At 47.8% G+C, this 22,675-nt stretch overlaps 1 protein-coding gene across 2 annotated transcripts in view; it reads right to left on the bottom strand.

Annotated features, from left to right (window-relative positions):
- Nucleotides 1–22,675, bottom strand: part of DYNC2I1 (dynein 2 intermediate chain 1) — a 167,824-nt gene that overhangs the window by 131,523 nt on the left and 13,626 nt on the right. For both annotated transcript variants that reach the window (XM_063921921.1, XM_063921920.1), the window contains exon 2: nucleotides 5,557–5,607. In XM_063921921.1, coding sequence (XP_063777991.1) covers nucleotides 5,557–5,607 — 51 coding nt within the window. The remainder of the gene's footprint in view (nucleotides 1–5,556; nucleotides 5,608–22,675) is intronic.

Here is a 22,675-nt window from a genome sequence, read left to right as displayed (position 1 = left end):
CTAGGGGGTGACATCCTCATATTTGGCAATTGCTCCGCCTCCACACCAATATCGTCCTCATACATGTCGACACACACGTACCGACACACAGCAGACACACAGGGAATGCTCCTAACGAAGACAGGACCCACTAGCCCTTTGGGGAGACAGAGGGAGAGTTTGCCAGCACACACCAAAAGCGCTATATATATATCAGGGATAGCCTTATAATAAGTGCTCCCTTATAGCTGCTTTGTTATATCAAATTATCGCCATAAATGTGCCCCCCCCTCTCTGTTTTACCCTGTTTCTGTAGTGCAGTGCAGGGGAGAGACTTGGGAGCCGTCCTGACCAGCGGAACTGTGAGAGGAAATGGCGCCGTGTGCTGAGGAGATAGGCCCCGCCCCTTTTCTGGCGGGCTCGTCTCCCGCTATTTAGAGAAATTAGGCAGGGGTTAAATATCTCCATATAGCCTCTAGGGCTATATGTGAGGTATTTTTAGCCTTTATAGGTAATCATTTTGCCTCCCAGGGCGCCCCCCTCCCAGCGCCCTGCACCCTCAGTGACTGCCGTGTGAAGTGTGCTGAGAGGAAAATGGCGCACAGCTGCAGTGCTGTGCGCTACCTTTTGAAGACTGCAGGAGTCTTCAGCCGCCGATTCTGGACCTCTTCTGTCTTCAGCATCTGCAAGGGGGCCGGCGGCGTGGCTCCGGTGACCATCCAGGCTGTACCCGTGATCGTCCCTCTGGAGCTTGATGTCCAGTAGCCAAGAAGCCAATCCATCCTGCACGCAGGTGAGTTGACTCCTTCTCCCCTCAGTCCCTCGCTGCAGTGATCCTGTTGCCAGCAGGAATCACTGTAAAATAAAAAACCTAGCTAAACTTTTTCTAAGCAGCTCTTTAGGAGAGCCACCTAGATTGCACCCTTCTCGGCCGGGCACAAAAATCTAACTGGAGTCTGGAGGAGGGTCATAGGGGGAGGAGCCAGTGCACACCACCTGATCGGAAAAAGCTTTACTTTTTGTGCCCTGTCTCCTGCGGAGCCGCTATTCCCCATGGTCCTTTCAGGAACCCCAGCATCCACTAGGACGATAGAGAAAATGGGTCTCACCGAACCGTCTGGTTTCGGTACCACAAACATTGTGGAATAGTAACCCCTTCCTTGTTGAAGTAGGGGCACCTTTACTATCACTTGTTGTGAATACAGCTTTTGAATTGCCTGTAACACTGCCTCCCTGCCCAAGGGAGTGGTTGGCAAGGCAGATTTGAGGAAACGGCGGGGGGGGAGACGTCTCGAATTCCAGTTTGTACCCCTGAGATACTATTTGAAGGATCCAGGGATCCACCCGTGAGCGAGCCCACTGCTTGCTGAAATGCTTGAGACGGGCCCCCACCGTACCTGGCTCTACCTGTGGAGCCCCAGCGTCATGCTGTGGACTTTGAGGAAGCGGGGGAGGACTTTTGCTCCTGGGAACTGGCTGTATGCTGCAGCTTTTTCCCTCTACCTCTGCCTCTTGGCAGAAAGGACGCGCCTTTAACCCGCTTGCCCCTATTGGGCCGAAAGGACTGTACCTGATAATACGGTGCTTTCTTTGGTTGTGAGGGAACATGGGGCAAAAATGTAGACTTCCCAGCTGTTGCTGTGGAAACGAGGTCCGAGAGACCATCCCCGAACAATTCCTCACCCTTATAAGGCAGAACTTCCATGTGTCGTTTGGAATCTGCATCACCTGTCCACTGCCGAGTCCATAACCCTCTCCTGGCAGAAATGGACATTGCACTAATTTTGGATGCCAGCCGGCAAATATCCCTCTGTGCATCCCTCATATATAAAAGTGCGTCTTTTATATGCTCTACGTTCAGCAAAATAGTGTCCCTGTCTAGGGTATCTATATTTTCTGACAGGGAATCTGACCACGCAGCAGCAGCGCTGCACATCCAGGCTGAAGCTATAGCCGGTCTCAGTATCACACCTGTGTGTGTATATATAGATTTCAGGATAGCCTCCTCCTTTCTATCAGCAGATTCCTTCAGGGCGGCCGTATCCGGAGACGGTAGTGCCACCTTCTTCGACAAGCGTGTGAGCGCTTTATCCACCCTAGGGGATGTTTCCCAGCGTGACCTATCCTCTGGCGGGAAAGGGTACGCCATTAGTAACCTCTTAGAAATCACCATCTTTTTATCAGGGGAAGCCCACGCTTCTTCACACACTTCATTTAACTCTTCAGATGGAGGAAAAGCTACTGGTAGTTTTTTCTCTCCAAACATTATACCCTTTTTTGTGGTACCGGGGGTAACATCAGAAATGTGCAACACATTTTTCATTGCCTCAATCATGTAACGTGTGGCCCTACTGGAAGTTACATTAGTCTCATCGTCGTCGACACTGGAGTCAGTATCCGTGTCGACATCTGTGTCAACCATCTGAGGTAGCGGGCGTTTCAGAGCCCCTGATGGTTTTTGAGACGCCTGGGCAGGCACAGGCTGAGAAGCCGGCTGTCCCACATTAGGTATGTCGTCAAACCTTTTATGTAAGGAGTCGACACTATCACGTAATTCCTTCCACAGCACCATCCACTCAGGTGTCGACCCCGCAGGGGGTGACATCACATTTACAGGCAACTGCTCCGCCTCCACATAAGCCTCCTCATCAAACATGTCGACACAGCCGTACCGACACACCGCAAACACACAGGGAATGCTCTGACAGAGGACAGGACCCCACAAAGCCCTTTGGGGAGACAGAGAGAGAGTATGCCAGCACACACCAGAGCGCTATATAACACTGGGATCCCACTATCAATGAATGTTTTCCCTATAGCTGCTTTTTTTATATATATTACATATATATATCTCTATACTGCGCCTAAATTTAGTGCCCCCCCTCTCTTTTTTACCCTTCTGTAGTTTTCTCAGACTGCAGGGGAGAGCCAGGGAGCTACCTTCCAGCGGAACTGTGAGGGAAAAATGGCGCCAGTGTGCTGAGGGAGAAGCCCCGCCCCCTTTTCGGCGGACTTTCTCCCGCTTTTTCTGTGATACTGGCAGGGGTAATTTTACATCTATATAGCCCCTGGGACTATATATGATGTATATTTTGCCAGCCAAGGTGTTATCTATTGCCCTCAGGGCGCCCCCCCCCAGCTCCCTGCACCCATCAGTGACCGAAGTATGAGGTGTACATGAGGAGCAATGGTGCACAGCTGCAGTGCTGTGCGCTACCTTGGTGAAGACTGAAGTCTTCTGCCGCCGATTTTCCGGACCTTCTTCGTGCTTCTGGCTCTGTAAGGGGGACGGCGGCGCGGCTCCGGGAACGAACACCAAGGTCGGGTCCTGCGGTCGATCCCTCTGGAGCTAATGGTGTCCAGTAGCCTAAGAAGCCCAAACTACCACCTGTTAGGTAGGTTCGCTTCTTCTCCCCTTAGTCCCTCGCTGCAGTGAGTCTGTTGCCCGCAGATCTCACTGAAAATAAAAAACCTAAATATACTTTCTTTCTAGGTGCTCAGGAGAGCCCCTAGTGTGCATCCAGCTCGGCCGGGCACAAGAATCTAACTGAGGTCTGGAGGAGGGTCTTAGTGGGAGGAGCCAGTGCACACCAGTAGTCTAAAAGCTTTCTTTGTAATTGTGCCCAGTCTCCTGCGGAGCCGCTAATCCCCATGGTCCTTACGGAGTCCCCAGCATCCACTTAGGACGTTAGAGAAATACACTTTCCCTGTGCACAGGAGGACCAGAAGCAGAGTGTCAGCATTAGCGTTAGTCTGCGGGGTCCTCGCACACATGACAGAAACTGGATGGGCTAAGACTCTCACACAGGCTATGCCCGAGTCAGCCAAACATATGATTGCTAACAGAGAGCAGAGCAGGGATGCACCTACTTCTACAGGGGTGTACTGACGGGAGAGATGAGTGCTGAGCGATCTTAACACAGACCGCTCAGCACACATCTCTCCACCCGCTCGAGGCGGGGGAAGGACGGGTGGCCGCTCACTTCACAGCGCTGAAGTGAGCGACCTGCTAGATTGAGCCTGCATGCTCAATCTAGCACCGGCGGTAGCGATGCGCGGGGTCGCATCATTATCGCTGGGGGACATACACACGGCAGATCCGTGCTTAAAATCTAAGCAATCTAGTCAGATTGCTTAGATTTTAAACACGGATCTCTCCGTGTGTACCCCCTTTAACTCTACCTTAACAAATACAGACAGTGATTTGGGAACTCAAGTAACAAACAACAATTGGATTCAGCGGTTAGTCCATTTTGCACAAGGCCAGCTGCAACATTCTTCCTCTCTTGCTAGAAAGACAGTTTTCACTTTTCCAAGCCAATAGCAACATATTTAGGGTACTTTATGTTCTAAGGAGGGCTCAAATTCCAAGGAGATGCTTAGAAACTATGTGGCTCAGACTAAGGACTTTCCTCTACAACTGAAATGTATCCTTCCAAAATACAGGCAGTGGGAGCCGTAGTGTGGGTAGTCAAAGTAGTTCATATTCAAGAAGCTGAAGATCTGGAAACTCAAGACACGTCACTGTTTAGAAGGGAAAAGACGCAAAAACGTTTCATTCCCACTGTTCCTCAGCTAGACGATCTTTTGACTGTGGATCTAAAATTTCACAGTTCGCAGATATTACAATTCCTCTATCCACTTTCTAGTTCAGATAGGGAAACAGGGAATCTCCTCCAAAAGATAGACATAAAAATTGCTCGCTCTCTCTCTAAAACAATTCCTATTCTTAATTCTGCTTTTTGCAGACATAAGACAAAAGAAAGATTGATACCACTTGAAGTGTCTCTTTATTGCGACCGGAGTTTTACTCAGTTCTACATTAGTGTCTGCTTTGATAAATAATGCAGCGGAAGGAAGGACAGAGCTCATTTAGGAAGGACACAAGGCTGGAGGTCATAGATTGGAAATGCTCGTTTTAGTTGAGCACATCCAAGAATCTTATATTTACCTAGGACAGACGGCAATTGAGGTGGGACTAGCTGCAGATTTACTGACCTTAGAATGTTTCAGATGCTGTCAGACTGATAATCAATATAGCAATTGTAAGGATGAAATCACTGGAATCTCATGTTATGTGAAACCATAAGCATCACTGGGGAGAGAAACATCCGGTGCGGTGAAAAGCCCCCTGGGTGCGCCAAAAGACGCACGTTGCCAAAAAGGGGGTGTGGCCCCACATTTTCATCATGCCAGGGGCATACCCAGCATCCCTAGCAATGCTGGTTTACCCCCTTTACCCCCGTAGGCTTGTCTGGCTGTACTATTGGCTCATAAACTGTGACAGGAGTTGAGTGCTGCACATAATGTCATAGTATGGCACCTGGCTACTGTCACTGAGGAGGAGATGGCATTTTGGTGTCACCCCTTGGAAGGTGACACCCAGGTGCGGAACGCACCCCCCTAGTGACATCACTGTGTGAAACAGTATGGGTAATATTCCCATCTCTGCTTCCTACTAGACTATAGCTAAACATAACGCCAGCAGATGTTTCCTCTTAGTTTGTAGACACCAACCATACATTACCATGAAGTGTAAATGTAAAACTGTGGAAGATCAGAAAGGAAATAAGTCACCTTTAGGTGTTTCTTCAGCTCTTCTGCTTTCCAGGTGTCCTCCTTAGTTTTCTGCAAAATAAAAAGCACTAGTTATTTAATAGTTATTTTTATGTGTAGCATTTACTTTCAGTGATTGTTTAGACATATTTATGATACTTTACCAAACATAAAAACTTCTCTATGTAAGAGATATTTCCTCAAACTATAGCTGCAGTTGCGCCACGCAGCCCCTCTCGGTGTGCCAAGTTCTGTATGACTCACAGAGTGTCTTTTTCACATGAATGTGCATCTTAAAATAGGTATACACTAAGGGATATGTTGTCCCATGTGGCAAATCAGACCTACAGATGGGTCCTCCGTTATCTTGACTGGCTGAGGCGTTAGTCGCGATCGGGCATACGCAGCATGCCGGAGCGCAGGGAGGCGCGCCTAGTCGCAGAGAGGCGCGCCTAGTCGCAGGAAGGCGCAGAGCGTTTGTCGTTACCTTTAAGTGTAATACCTGCGATCATCCACCAGATGTCACTTTTTACAATCACCACTGCGCATGAGTGTGGTCTCCCGTAAAATACAATACTGAAATACATAGTAAGAACTACTTTACTAGTGCATCTCATTACGCTACATACAGTATATACAGCGTCTCATTACGCTACATTATTTCATACAGTATATACAATAAAGACGCAAATAGTACAGCATATATGGTCCATTTACAGTACTTTAGGAATATGTAAGCGTCCAAGTCCTGCCGACAAAGCAACATAAAAATAAGAATTTACTTACCGATAATTCTATTTCTCATAGTCCGTAGTGGATGCTGGGGACTCCGTAAGGACCATGGGGAATAGCGGCTCCGCAGGAGACTGGGCACATCTAAAGAAAGCTTTAGGACTATCTGGTGTGCACTGGCTCCTCCCCCTATGACCCTCCTCCAAGCCTCAGTTAGGATACTGTGCCCGGACGAGCGTACACAATAAGGAAGGATTTTGAATCCCGGGTAAGACTCATACCAGCCACACCAATCACACCGTATAACTTGTGATCTGAACCCAGTTAACAGCATGATAACAGAGGAGCCTCTAGAAAAGATGGCTCACTACAGCAATAACCCGATTTTTTGGTAACAATAACTATGTACCAGTATTGCAGACAATCCGCACTTGGGATGGGCGCCTAGCATCCACTACGGACTATGAGAAATAGAATTATCGGTAAGTAAATTCTTATTTTCTCTAACGTCCTAAGTGGATGCTGGGGACTCCGTAAGGACCATGGGGATTATACCAAAGCTCCCAAACGGGCGGGAGAGTGCGGATGACTCTGCAGCACCAAATGAGAGAACTCCAGGTCCTCCTCAGCCAGGATATCAATTTTGTAGAATTTTACAAACGTATTTGCTCCTGACCAAGTAGCTGTAGGCAAAGTTGTAAAGCCGAGACCCCTCGGGCAGCCGCCCAAGATGAGCCCACCTTCCTTGTGGAGTGGGCATTTACATATTTTTGGCTGTGGCAGGCCTGCCACAGAATGTGCAAGCTGAATTGTACTACAAATCCAACGAGCAATAGGCTGCTTAGAAGCAGGAGCACCCAGCTTGTTGGGTGCATACAGGATAAACAGCGAGTCAGATTTCCTGACTCCAGCCGTCCTGGAAACATATATTTTCAGGGCCCTGACAACGTCTAGCAACTTGGAGTCCTCCAAGTCCCTAGTAGCCGCAGGCACCACAAATAGGTTGGTTCAGGTGAAACGCTGAAACCACCTTAGGGAGAAACTGAGGACGAGTCCTCAATTCCGCCCTGTCCGAATGGAAACCAGATAAGGGCTTTTTCAGGATAAAGCCGCCAATTCTGACACGCGCCTGGCCCAGGCCAGGGCCAACAGCATGACCACTTTCCATGTGAGATATTTTAACTCCACAGATTTAAGTGGTTCAAACCAATGTGACTTTTGGAACCCAAAACTACATTGAGATCCCAAAGTGCCACTGGAGGCACAAAAGGAGGCTGTATATGCAGTACCCCTTTTACAAACGTCTGAACTTCAGGGACTGAAGCTAGTTCTTTTTGGAAGAAAATTGACAGGGCCGAAATTTGAACCTTAATGGACCCCAATTTCAGGCCCATAGACACTCCTGTTTGCAGGAAACGTAGGAATCAACCCAGTTGAATTTCCTCCGTCGGGCCTTACTGGCCTCGCACCACGCAACATATTTTCGCCAATTGCGGTGATAATGTTTTTGCGGTTACATCCTTCCTGGCTTTGATCAGGATAGGGATGACTTCATCCGGAATGCCTTTTTTCCTTCAGGATCCGGCGTTCAACCGCCATGCCGTCAAACGCAGCCGCGGTAAGTCTTGGAACAGACAGTGTCCTTGCTGGAGCAGGTCCCTTCTTAGAGGTAGAGGCCACGGATCCTCCGTGAGCATCTCTTGAAGTTCCGGTTACCAAGTCCTTCTTGGCCAATCCGGAGCCACGAGTATAGTGCTTACTCCTCTCCATCTTATCAATCTCAGTACCTTGGGTATGAGAGGCAGAGGAGAGAACACATACCTTGACTGGTACACCCATGGTGTTACCAGAGCGTCTACAGCTATTGCCTGAGGGTCCCTGGACCTGGCGCAATACCTGTCGAGTTTTTCCCAACGGTTTATAATCATGTGGAAGACTTCTGGGTGAAGTCCCCACTCTCCCGGGTGGAGGTCGTGCTGAGGAAGTCTGCTTCCCAGTTGTCCACTCCCGGAATGAATACTGCCGACAGTGCTATCACATGATTTTCCGCCCAGCGAAGAATCCTTGCAGCTTCTGCCATTGCCCTCCTGCTTCTTGTGCCACCCTGTCTGTTTACGTGGGTGACTGCCGTGATGTTGTCCGACTGGATCAACACCGGCTGACCTTGAAGCAGAGGTCTTGCTAAGCTTAGAGCATTGTAAATGTCCCTTAGCTTCAGGATATTTATGTGAAGTGATGTCTCCAGGCTTGACCATAAGCCCTGGATATTCCTTCCCTGTGTGACTGCTCCCCAGCCTCGCAGGCTGGCATCCGTGGTCACCAGGACCCAGTCCTGAATGCCGAATCTGCGGCCCTCTAGAAGATGAGCACTCTGCAACCACCACAGGAGGGACACCCTTGTCCTTGGTGACAGGGTTATCCGCTGATGCATCTGAAGATGCGACCCGGACCATTTGTCCAGCAGGTCCCACTGGAAAGTTCTTGCGTGGAATCTGCCGAATGGGATTGCTTCGTAGGAAGCCACCATTTTACCCAGAACCCTTGTGCATTGATGCACTGAGACTTGGCTCGGTTTTAGGAGGTTCCTGACTAGCTCGGATAACTCCCTGGCTTTCTCCTCCGGGAGAAACACCTTTTTCTGGACTGTGTCCAGGATCATCCCTAGGAACAGAAGACAAGTCGTCGGAACCAGCTGCGATTTTGGAATATTGAGAATCCAATCGTGCTGCCGCAACACTACCTGAGATAGTGCTACACCGACCTCCAACTGTTCCCTGGATCTTACCCTTATCAGGGAATTGTCCAAGTAAGGGATAACTAAAATTCCCTTCCTTCGAAGGAATATCATCATTTCGGCCATTACCTTGGTAAAGACCCGGGGTGCCGTGGACCATCCATACGGCAGCGTCTGAACTGATAGTGACAGTTCTGTACCATAAACCTGAGGTACCCTTGGTGAGAAGGGTAAATTTTGACATGAAGGTAAGCATCCTTGATGTCCCGAGACATCATGTAGTCCCCTTCTTCCAGGTTCGCAATCACTGCTCTGAGTGACTCAATCTTGAATTTGAACCTCTGTATGTAAGTGTTCAAAGATTTTAGATTTAGAATCGGTCTCAGCGAGCCGTCCGGCTTCGGTACCACCACAGTGTGGAATAATACCCCGTTCCCTGTTGCAGGAGGGGTATCTTGATTATCACCTGCTGGGAATACAGCTTGTGAATGGCTCCCAAAACTGTCTCCCTGTCAGAAGGAGACATCGGTAAAGCCGACTTTAGGAAACGGCGAGGGGGAGACGTCTCGAATTCTAATTTGTACCCCTGAGATATCACCTGAAGGATTCAGGGGTCTACTTGCGAGTGAGCCCACTGCGCGCTGAAATTCATTGAGACGGGCCCCCCACCGTGCCTGATTCTGCTTGTAAAGCCCCAGCGTATACTGAGGGCTTGGCAGAGGCGGGAGAGGGTTTCTGTTCCTGGGAACTGGCTGATTTCTGCAGCCTTTTTCCTCTCCCTCTGTCACGGGGCAGAAATGAGGAACCTTTTGCCCCTTTGTCCACGAAAAGACTGCGCCCGATAATACGGCGTCTTCTCATGTTGAGAGACGACCTGGGGTACAAACGTGGATTTCCCAGCTGTTGCCGTGGCCACCAGGTCTGAAAGACCGACCCCAAATAACTCCTCCCCTTAATAAGGCAATACTTCCAAATGCCGTTTGGAATACGCATCACCTGACCACTGACGTGTCCATAACCCTCTACTGGTAGAAATGGACAACGCACTTAGACTTGATGCCAGTCGGCAAATATTCCGCTGTGCATCACGCATATATAGAAATGCATCTTTTAAATGCTCTATAGGCAAAAATATACTGTCCCTATCTAGGGTATCAATATTTTCAGTCAGGGAATCCGACCACGCCAACCCAGCACTGCACATCCAGGCTGAGGCGATTGCTGGTCGCAGTATAACACCAGTATGTGTGTAAATACATTTTAGGATACCCTCCTGCTTTCTATCAGCAGGATCCTTAAGGGTGGCCATCTCAGGAGAGGGTAGAGCCCTTACAAGCGTGTGAGCGCTTTATCCACCCTAGGGGGTGTTTCCCAACGCACCCTAACCTCTGGCGGGAAAGGATATAATGCCAATAACATTTTAGAAATTATCAGTTGTTATCGGGGGAAACCCACGCATCATCACACACCTCATTTAATTTCTCAGATTCAGGAAAACTACAGGTAGTTTTTCCTCACCGAACATAATACCCCTTTTTGGTGGTACTCGTATTATCAGAAATGTGTAAAACATTTTTCATTGCCTCAATCATGTAACGTGTGGCCCTACTGGAAGTCACATTTGTCTCTTCACCGTCGACACTGGAGTCAGTATCCGTGTCGGCGTCTATATCTGCCATCTGAGGTAACGGGCGCTTTAGAGCCCCTGACGGCCAATGAGACGTCTGGACAGGCACAAGCTGAGTAGCCGGCTGTCTCATGTCAACCACTGTCTTTTATACAGAGCTGACACTGTCACGTAATTTCTTCCAACAGTTCATCCACTCAGGTGTCGACCCCCTAGGGGGTGACATCACTATTACAGGCAATCTGCTCCGTCTCCACATCATTTTTATCCTCATACATGTCGACACAAAAGTACCGACATACAGCACACACACAGGGAATGCTCTGATAGAGGACAGGACCCCACTAGCCCTTTGGGGAGACAGAGGGAGAGTTTGCCAGCACACACCAGAGCGCTATATATATATACAGGGATAACCTTATATAAGTGTTTTTCCCCTTATAGCTGCTGTATAGTTAATACTGCGCCTAATTAGTGCCCCCCTCTCTTTTTTAACCCTTTCTGTAGTGTAGTGACTGCAGGGGAGAGCCAGGGAGCTTCCCTCCAACGGAGCTGTGAGGGAAAATGGCGCCAGTGTGCTGAGGAGATAGGCTCCGCCCCCTTATCGGCGGCCTTCTCTCCCGTTTTTCTATGTATTTTGGCAGGGGTTAAATGCATCCATATAGCCCAGGAGCTATATGTGATGCATTTTTTTGCCATCCAAGGTGTTTTTATTGCGTCTCAGGGCGCCCCCCCCCAGCACCCTGCACCCTCAGTGACCGGAGTGTGAAGTGTGCTGAGAGCAATGGCGCACAGCTGCAGTGCTGTGCGCTACCTTGTTGAAGACAGGACGTCTTCTGCCGCCGATTTTCCGGACCTCTTCTGCCTTCTGGCTCTGTAAGGGGGCCGGCGGCGCGGCTCTGGGACCCATCCAAGCTGGGCCTGTGATCGTCCCTCTGGAGCTAATGTCCAGTAGCCTAAGAAGCCCAATCCACTCTGCACGCAGGTGAGTTCGCTTCTTCTCCCCTTAGTCGATGCAGTGAGCCTGTTGCCAGCAGGTCTCACTGAAAATAAAAAACCTAAACTAAAACTTTCACTAAGAAGCTCAGGAGAGCCCCTAGTGTGCACCCTTCTCGTTCGGGCACAGAGATCTAACTGAGGCTTGGAGGAGGGTCATAGGGGGAGGAGCCAGTGCACACCAGATAGTCCTAAAGCTTTCTTTAGATGTGCCCAGTCTCCTGCGGAGCCGCTATTCCCCATGGTCCTTACGGAGTCCCCAGCATCCACTTAGGACGTTAGAGAAACCAGTATTGTACACAGACGCAAACGGACGTGTTACAAGTAAATTTTTGCCTATTGACGTTAGGTATATTGTATGTTAGCATCCTAATCCCGTAGCCATTACGGAATAATCAAAACCAATGGATTTATTCATCTGTCGGCGGCGAAGTGTCCGAGTGGTGAACTGTTCCGCTTCTCATGCTTAGAGTCCCGGGTTCGATTCCTAAAGTACGGATGCATGTTAGTTTATTCCAGACACTTTACTATTTTTTTTATTTTTATATCTATCGTACTGTAGTATACTTTCACATTCAATACAAGTGTGCACACAAGTTTTACATAAAGCAGGGCAAAGCTGCAGGAGCGTTTCTACTGTTAAGGTTCTATGCACCGTGCGGTACACATACAATTCTGTAGCAGGGCAGACTCAATTGAAATGGATACCGTCTGTGACTCCTTGTCCCATGGAGGCACTCGGCTACGGAGCAAGTAACAGCACAGGTCTTGCAGACTATGGGCCAATGCTGAAGAAGCGTCACAATCCCCTAGCTAAAATACACAGGGACGATAGGGATAAGCAAGCACTATGCACATAAAGATACACTGGACTCGATCACATAGCAAATTGACAAAATGGCCACCACCCGTGAACCCCCACCTCGTGGTAGCACTCTGATATGGAGCGAGCGACGGCATAGGTTTTGCAGGCTATGGGGCAATGCTGAAAGAGCGTCACAATCCCCTAGCTAAAATACACAGAGGCGATAGGGAAAAGCGAGCTCTATGCACATTACGGTACACCGGACTCGATCGCATAGCAAACTGATAAAATGGCCACCGTCAATGAGCTACATTATTCCTGTCACACATTAGTTGCATCTGCATACACAATCTTTAGTTGGTTTATGCCTTAGGGGACTCGGACGCTCATACTGTACATGCATTTCAAAAGCACAGTATTTTCCACCGCCTCCCTCTACCCCCTTCACCCTTCCTCCCTGGGAAGCTGCACAGTTCATGCAGTAGACAGGAAGGGAGTTCAGGTCAGGTACAATACACAAACGTCGACGATCTACAGTACTGTATTGCTCAAACAGTTAGTTGAGTCAGAACACACTAATTTATATTTACTGGTACTGTATGTCTACGGGTGCTTATTACCGCTGTGTATTGTATATAGTGGAATGAGTCGCTCCTGCAGATTTACTCTGATTTATGTGAAACCTGTGTGCACCCTTCCATAGAAAGTATTACAAAGCAAAAAATAATTAAAAAAAGTGAATGTCACTTTGGGAAAAGAACCCGGGACTCTCAGAGTGGGAGGCAGGAACCTTCATCGCTAGCCCACGACGCTTCATGGAAGATTCCCAAGTTCATGTGTAAAAATACCTCAAGCAGCGATTCCTTCTCATTGGTGTTGGTTTATGCCTTAGGGGACTCGGACGCTCATATTTTAAAAGCACAGTATTTAGTGCACTGTACATACTTTAAAGTCAATGAGCTACATTATTCATTTCACACATTAGTTGCGTCTGCATACACAATCTTTAGTTGCGTCTGCATACACAAGTGTTTTAACATGTTAGTTTGTGTCTATATATTTTTTTTTTTTTAACTCTCTCCATCTGACGATTGGTCACCATCTATTAACATTACAAACGTCACTGACCATTTGCCAGAGCTTGTAGATCAATCCGCCGCTATTCGATCTAAAGTACTGGATTAGTGGAGCATTAGCCACCCAGTGGTATAGATGTGTATTGCATGCTGAGTATCTAGTCACGCCTAAACACGCCTGTCCGTGATTAAACTCAGCAACCTAAGCTATCGCCTAGGCGTGACTAAACCTCTGTCTAGGCGCAGAAAGAGCCAAGATAACGGAGGACCCATCTGTACATATTGTGCACATCAGGTAGTGTGAAAGCACTATAACATGCTACCGTGTGCTGACATTGGGGTCATGCCATATGCTGTGCTACACAGCCAATGGGACAATCCGGCGGGCAACAGCATGCAGCTGATTGTGGCTAATAAACAATATATTGTGTGCAATATCGTTCAGTGTGTACGGACGATCGATGTGTTGTTACATTGGTCGCCCAGTCAGCTGCGGTCCAGGATCATCTAATGTGTACCCAGCTTTAGTTGCACAAATGAAACTATAGGATATTACAAAATAACTTAATGAGACTACACTGATTAATTTGACATGTCACACTTGTATATCTGTGTTTGATCTAGTCTGGATCTGTGTGGGGTGATACAGACCTGATCCCTGTGCTGCAAATTTTGTTGTCATGTAATCAGACAGTTGCTGCCCAGGGTGAGTGTAAATTCGCCACGTGCAAGTGTACAATCGCATGTGTACGCTGCGCAAAAAATGTCTCTGTCTGCGGACAGCTGCAAATACGTTCACAACTCACTCACAATCTAATGGTTTCTCCAGTGTGTGCGCAGCCCAGGACTTACTCCTACAGTGCGAAAAGAACAGGCTGACCGGGGCCAGAGCTGGCGTCACACAACCTCCCAGAAAATGCTTGGTAACACCTGCGTTTTTCCGGACACTCCCTGAAAACATTCAGTTACCACCCACAAAACGGCCTCTTCCTGTCAATCAGCATGAGAATGGCTGTGCGATCGAAATATTCGCACCAGCTTGTCGCTGTTTGGCGACGCGTGTGCGCCCTGCGGTGCATATGCAGTCATACGATAATCGCCCGCTGTGCAAAAACGCACAGCAGCGATCATGTCTGAATCAGGCCCTGTATATGAAGTGCTACAATGCAGCGGCCAAGGCTTTTTCTCAAGCCAAGATCAGCTGTGCTTCATCTGCGACATACGTAAAACTAATTCCTGTGTGGTTTAAATCATAGCCCAGCTTCTCTGGTATAAACTGAGTGGTGTTTCACTGCGTCTGCAGTGCAAATAAGATACTAGTGTAAATAAAAAGTCTCTATGCTACACAGCGGCTCACTCTCACTGGGCATCTAACACCGCATGACATATACTGGTTCATGGAAGCATTCATGTTCCCAGGGCTCCATGAAATGTATCCCACCCAACAACAGAGCGGTATGATGTTGTTGAAGTGGGAGGAGCAGGTCACTGTGCTGCTGAGCAAGTACAAGGGGTGTGCAATAAGTTTCTGGATGCACAAAAACTAATTCATTTACAAAGAGAATCTTAAATTTTTTCAAAGCATTTGTCAGAGGAGTCTATACAAAGTTGCATGCCGTCAAACCACTTGGTGAAGCAGCTGGACCAGTCCGAAGCTAAATAAAGGTATCCACTGTGGCTTCTGTTGACTCAAAACGGATCCCATGCATCTTGCGCTTGACTTGTGGGAACAAGAAATAGTCGCAGGGGGCCAGCCTGGACAAGCTCCTGGATGTGTTCATGGGCCAGAAAAACTACCACTTCCCTGGACTTGCGCGAGTTCTTGGACGGTGTTTGGAAATGGCATCCAGTACTTGCAGCAGGCATTGGCTGGTATACCAGTCTCCAGTGACAGTACGATGCTGCACGAGTGGTATGGAGCTACATGACCAGTCTTGGCCACAAAAACAGCCACTATGCGCTTGGTCACGCTGCGCTCAATCAGAACTTCTGTGGTGGCGCACCTCCAATCGAATTTACTGGGCTGACTGTTGTTTGGTCTCAGGTCAAAATTGTAGATCCAGGATTCACCGCCACCGATGATCTCCCAGACAGAGTTTGAGCAATTGTCTGCAAACATGGCCAGCGTGTTGCATTAAGTTAACCGAGCATTCTTCTGCTCTTGAGTTAGCCAACATGCAGAAATCTTGCTCAGACCAAGATTTTCGTGGAGTATCAAGTGGATGTTTATGAGATGCTTATCTCCTTCTCTAAATGGGCCATAGTCACCTTTGTGCCCACCTCAACTATGGCCATATGGCAGCAACGTTGTCCTTGGTGATGGAGGACACAGGTCGGCTGCAGTGACCCTCATCTTCCAAGGTCCACCTACCGTGCTGAAATCCTGCAAACCACTTACAAACAGTGGTTCAGAATGGTGCTTCCTCCCCAAAAGCAGCTTGCGGTTGGTCAAAGCTCTCCTGCTGTTGCAGACTACTCATGTAGTCGTAGAAGATCCTAACTCTCGAGTTTGTGAATGAAGTGAAAATGCTGACTACTTGGGTATGCAGTGCTGCCTATAAACAGTTCTGGGCTTTGACATTTCACAAGAAAAAGATTACAGTTCACAAACCAGACCGTCAAATTGTGTCTACTCTACCTATGCACTGCACATCCAGAAACTTACTGCACAACCCTCATAAATATAAGCACAAAATGTGTATTACTGTCTGCAGAGACCTTGAACACACCTCCCAACATTGGGAGGAGAGCAGGAGGGACGCTTTTTGCGCTGCAGTCTCGCCCGCCTGTAAAGGGGGTGTGGCCTATATGAAGAGGGCGTGGCTTCACGGGAGTGCAGAAATTGCAAGCCACGCCCCTGTTTTTCATCACTTTGGGGGCAAGGCCAGCGCTCTATAAGCTGCTGGCATGGCCCCTCTTCCTCTGTCTCTAGTGACCCCCCCCCACACACACACACACACACAGCGGGACACTGTGCCCCGCAGATGGGACAGCGGGACAGTCCTATAAAACAGGCTGTCCAGCGAAAAATCAGGACAGTTGGGAGGTATGCTTGAAGCACTAACATGATACATCATGGCTATGCTTCACTGCTTGATTGCAGCTCCTGTTTGATTATTCTATCCACGCACTCCACCGCCCTCATTTTAAAGTAGTGAACTTAAATATTCTAGAGCTTAGGTGGTATTGCAGTTTTAAATATTACATTCCCTACTCTTCAAGACAGAAGGAATATAAGCAGCAAGAACTACATACTCAAAACATTTTATTTAACAGCTACAATGTTGCTGCACTCTACACAATTTAAAACAGCAATTCCAAATACTAGGTTTTTTTTATTTTTCTTTAAATAGCTAAGTAAAAATACACCTGCATTGATAGTAGAGGGGATTTCAAAAGCCTCTCTGCTCACTATATGATGTGCTATGTGCCATGGCACTGTGGAAACTGCACAGGTATAAATCACTAGTGTTTAGCCGTGGCTTCGCTCATGTGGATGTCTGTTATTGCTCAGCGGAACTAATTTTACAAAGGCAGTAGTGCCATCTAATGTTGTGATGTATATTTTATTTTATACACTTATAGGGCCTAATTCAGACCTGATTGTAGCAGCAAATTTGTTAGCAGATGGGCAAAACCGTGTGCACTGCAGGGGGGGTGGGGGGGGGGCAGATATAACATGTGCAGAGAGAGTTAGGTTTGGGTGTGGTGTGTTCAAACTGAAATCTAAATTGCAGTGTAAAAATAAAGCAGGCAGTATTTACTCTGCACAGAAACAAAATAATGCACCCAAATCTAACTCTCTCTGCAAATGTTATATCTGCAACGCCTGCAGTTCGCATGGTTTTGCCCAACTGCTAACAAATTTGCTGCTACAATCAGGTCTGAATTAACCCCCATGGGCACTGCAGGTGTGGCAAATACAACACGTGCAGAGAGTTAGATTTGGGTGGGTTATTTTGTTTCTGTGCAGGGTAAATACTGGCTGCTTTATTTTTACACTGCAATTTAGTTTGAACACACCCCACCCAAATCTAAAGGCCCATACACACTGGGCGATTTTGATCTGAAAGCACACTTTTGGTGTTTTGAGCTGCTTTCTGCTCAAAACCGCCCAGTGTGTATGGCCAAACGATGAGCGCTGATGCGCGCTCCCGCTACATCGCCAGCGGCCGCCGTTCATCTACTGGTATTACCAGTAGATGAACGGCGGGGTGAACGGCTTTCCATAGCGTCCTGCTATGGAAAGCCGCTCACCCCCGCTGACATCGCTGGGCAGGGGGGAAAAGCGCTCAGTGTGTATGCACCTTAACTCTCTCTGCACATGTAATATCTGCTCCCCTGCAGTGCACATGGGGCCTAATTCAGAGTTGATTGCAGCAGCAAATTTGTTAGCAGTTGGTCAAAACCATGTGCACTGCAGGGGGGGCAGAGATAACATGTGCAGAAAGAGTTAGATTTGGGTGGGGTGTGTTCAAACTGAAATCTAAATTGCAGTGTAAAAATAAAGCAGCCAGTATTTACCCTGCACAGAAACAAAATAACCCACCCAAATCTAACTCTCTCTGCAAACGTTATATCGGGCCGGATTGACGTAGATTTTTTAACTGTTTTTGGTGTCATTTTTTTTCTGTAACATGACCAGGAACCCCAATTAGTGTACCGTGTCCCCTTGCATGGCTCTCTTCGCTGGCCATGCTTCAGGCAAGGTGCCTTGCTGCGCTTGGCACAGGTTACCATTTCCAATTGTAGTCCATGTGGATGGTAAAGTATGAAAAAGTATGAAAAAGTTAAACATCTATTTTTTTTATTTATTTATTTTTTTAAAGCCGTGTCGACCTTTTAATGTGTCGACATGTCCTGTGTTGACCATATGTCCATGCTGACCATGTCAATGTCGACCAATAGTGGTCGACCGAATGACTGTCGACCTTAACATGGTTGACCATCCAAACGGATACTGTGAGAACTGGGAAGTGGGCAGAGCCTCCATACACCTCTCTTCTGTGCAGAAGCTAAACACAGTCCGATCAGCAATGTGTGATATTTATATGATTTGTTTTGTTTTTTAATTTAGCATTTATGCATACAATGTGGTGGTGGCCTGTTTAAACACACTCAAAATAATCTAGCAAAGCAATATAGCCGGAGGTTCCACTAATAGCATTAATAATGTATGTGTCATTACTATTACTTCTAATATAGGCTTTGTAGATTGCCTTGTGATTCTTGATTGAATGGAAATTAAATAAAAATGTTCCTTCTTTTGCAAAGAAACTTTCTCCAGTGACATACTGTAGGTGAACATCTCCATGCACAATTATGGGCATAAGGACCTCATTCATGCAGTTAATGCGGTCGGCTCACATTAACAGCAAATGCCTCTGACTGATTGACAGGCAGAGGCGTTCGCAGACCGTTGCGGGGACGGCTTACGTGACATCACATGCAGCCGCATCCGATCAAGAAAATGGCGGCGGATTGTCTGCATACGCAGCCTAGCTGCAGCGGGTCTTCCACAGTTGCTCCGACCGCAATTAAATTGCGCTTGCATCCACTGGGCAGGCCATTTAGCATGCTGGGCAGCCTACGCCTGCGATGGGCACCCCCCAGCATGCGATAGAACGGATTAGCAGAATTTGCAATTCATACTGAATAACCCTCATAGTGATTACCGTGCAATTAGAGGGCAGTCTTGAAGCAAAGCATAAAACACCTGAATTAAGTTTTCATTTTAAAGATTTATACAATTGCTATTAGCAGCTAGGGAAGATAACAAAAATCAAATGATTATACTTTTTTATTTCTAAGTCCATTCATACATTCACAATAGGATTTTAATGATGGTTATTCTAACAACAGTTACAGAGACAGAAATACATGTAACAGTTTGTATTCAGAGAGATTACACATGCAGTAAGTGATGCTCAGCATTACAGAATGAAGAGACAAGAGCGGCTTATCCCTCTCATCTGGCAGATGGCAGCCAGCCTGCGCCCATTCCTGACTAGAACCATCCTGATATATTTACTTAGAGGTTAAAAATAAAAAAAAAGAAGTACAGGTCGAGTATCCCATATCCAAATATTCCGAAATACGGAATATTCCGAAATACGGACGTTTTTGAGTGAGAGTGAGATAGTGAAACCTTTGTTTTTTGATGGCTCAATGTACACAAACTTTGTTTAATACACAAAATTATTAAAAATATTGTATTAAATGACCTCCAGGCTGTGTGTATAAGGTGTATATGAAACATAAATGAATTGTGTGAATGTAGACACACTTTGTTTAATGCACAAAGTTATAAAAAAAATTGGCTAAAATTACCTTCAGGCTGTGTGTATAAGGTGTATATGTAACATAAATGCATTCTGTACTTAGATTTAGGTCCCATCACCATGATATCTCATTATGGTATCTAATTATTCCAAAATACGGAAAAATCCGATATCCAAAATACCTCTGGTACCAAGCGTTTTGGATAAGGGAGACTCAACCTGTATTTCTCCTATTCTAGAATTGAATGAGCCACAATATCATCAGATATGAAGCTAATACCACTTTTATACCGACTATAGCAGGTCGCACACGGAAGCCTGACATGGGAGCTTCCCGGGGGCGACCCGCCTCATGCCCCTTTCACACCACTGAATCCAACCCGGCATATTGCAGGGCTGGTGGGTGATGTCAGATGTGACGCGGCAGGGGCGGCGCTTGGAGATCCCATGATCTCCAAACGCCACCCGTACATTCACTCGATACGACCCGGCTTCTCATTTACACCGCATAACTTGCTGGGTTGAACCCGTGTTCAACCCTGCAAGCTACCAGAGTTGGAATACCGGGTCATTCGACCTGGATTATTCCAACTGGGCCCATTTACACGGCGCAGCAACACGGGTTATGCACAATGTGCCGTTTCTTGCGGCGGGCGAGCCGTGCAACCGCACGGGGCGCCCGCAGCGGCACTTTATGGGTCCCAGATTACCCCCTCCTCCCTTTTCCCGAGTACTCCTGCTCGGGGGGCGGAGTTTCGCGGAATGACGTCACGACGCAACCGCGTCAATCCACGAAACTCCGCCCCCCGAGCAGGAGTACTCGGGAAAAGGGAGGAGGGGGAGCCAAGCTGTTAAGAGGAGGCGCCGGCGGCCAGGGCGAGGAGCGGGAAGATCTTCTTGACATGTAAGTTGTTTATCTCTCCCCACCCCCCCCTCCCTTCCTTCCCCCCCCCCCCACTTGACACTTGCCTGCCGTACTGTATAGAATGGGGACACTTTCCTGCCGTACTGTGTAAAATAGGGACACTTTCCTGACGTACTGTGTAAAATAGGGACACTTTCCTGACGTACTGTGTAAAATAGGGACACTTTCCTGACGTACTGTGTAAAATAGGGACACTTGCCTGCCGTACTGTGTAAAATGGGGACACGTGCCTGCCGTACTGTGTAAAATGCGGACTCTTGCCTGCCGTACTGTGTAAAATGGGGACATGTGCCTGCCGTACTGTGTAAAATGGGGACACATGACTGCCGCAATGTGTAAAATGGGGACTCTTGCCTGCCGCAATGTGTAAAATGGGGGCACGTGCCTGCCGCAATGTGTAAAAGGGGGACACTTTCTTGCCGCAATGTGTAAAAGGGGGACACTTTCCTGCCGCAATGTGTAAAATGGGGGCACGTGCCTGCCACAATGTGTAAAAATAAGAATTTACTTACCGATAATTCTATTTCTCGTAGTCCGTAGTGGATGCTGGGGACTCCGTCAGGACCATGGGGAATAGCGGCTCCGCAGGAGACAGGGCACAAAAGTAAAAGCTTTAGGATCAGGTGGTGTGCACTGGCTCCTCCCCCTATGACCCTCCTCCAAGCCTCAGTTAGGATACTGTGCCCGGACGAGCGTACACAATAAGGAAGGATTTTGAATCCCGGGTAAGACTCATACCAGCCACACCAATCACACTGTACAACTTGTGATCTGAACCCAGTTAACAGCATGATAACAGCGGAGCCTCTGAAAAGATGGCTCACAACAATAATAACCCGATTTTTGTAACAATAACTATGTACAAGTATTGCAGACAATCCGCACTTGGGATGGGCGCCCAGCATCCACTACGGACTACGAGAAATAGCATTATCGGTAAGTAAATTCTTATTTTCTCTGACGTCCTAAGTGGATGCTGGGGACTCCGTCAGGACCATGGGGATTATACCAAAGCTCCCAAACGGGCGGGAGGAGTGCGGATGACTCTGCAGCACCGAATGAGAGAACTCCAGGTCCTCCTCAGCCAGGGTGTGACCCTGACCAAGTAGCAGCTCGGCAAAGTTGTAAAGCCGAGACCCCTCGGGCAGCCGCCCAAGATGAGCCCACCTTCCTTGTGGAATGGGCATTTACATATTTTGGCTGTGGCAGTGCTGCCACAGAATGTGCAAGCTGAATTGTACTACACATCCAACTAGCAATCGTCTGCTTAGAAGCAAGAGCACCCAGATTTTTGGGTGCCTACAGGATAACAGCAAGTCAGTTTTCCTGACTCCAGCCGTCCAGGAAACCTATATTTTCAGGGCCCTGACAACATCTAGCAACTTGGAGTCCTCCAAGTCCCTAGTATCCGCAGGTACCACAATAAACTGGTGCAGGTGAAACGCTGACACCACCTTAGGGAGAAACTGGGGACGAGTCCGCAACTCTGCCCCGTCCGAATGGACAATCAGATATGGGCTTTGTGAGACAAAGCCGCCAATTCTGACACTCGCCTGGCCGAGGCCAGGGCCAACAGCATGGTCACTTTTCATGTGAGATATTTCAAATCCACAGATTTGAGCGGTTTAAACCAATGTGATTTGAGGAATCCCAGAACTACGTTGAGATCCCACAGTGCCACTGGAGGCACAAAAGGGGGTTGTATATGCAGTACTCCCTTGACAAACTTCTGGACTTCAGGAACTGAAGCCAATTCTTTCTGGAAGAAAATTGACAGGGCCGAAATTTGAACCTTAATGGACCCCAATTTGAGGCCCATAGACACTCCTGTTTTCAGGAAATGCAGGAATCGACAGAGTTGAAATTTCTTCGTGGGGCCTTCCTGGCCTCACACCACGCAACATATTTTCGCCACATGTGGTGATAATGTTGTGCGGTCACCTCCTTCCTGGCTTTGACCAGGG

Source organism: Pseudophryne corroboree, chromosome 5 (assembly GCF_028390025.1).
Source record: "Pseudophryne corroboree isolate aPseCor3 chromosome 5, aPseCor3.hap2, whole genome shotgun sequence".
Lineage (NCBI taxonomy): Eukaryota > Metazoa > Chordata > Amphibia > Anura > Myobatrachidae > Pseudophryne > Pseudophryne corroboree.
Note: the sequence above shows the minus strand (reverse complement) of the source record. Positions and strands in the feature narration are given on the sequence as shown.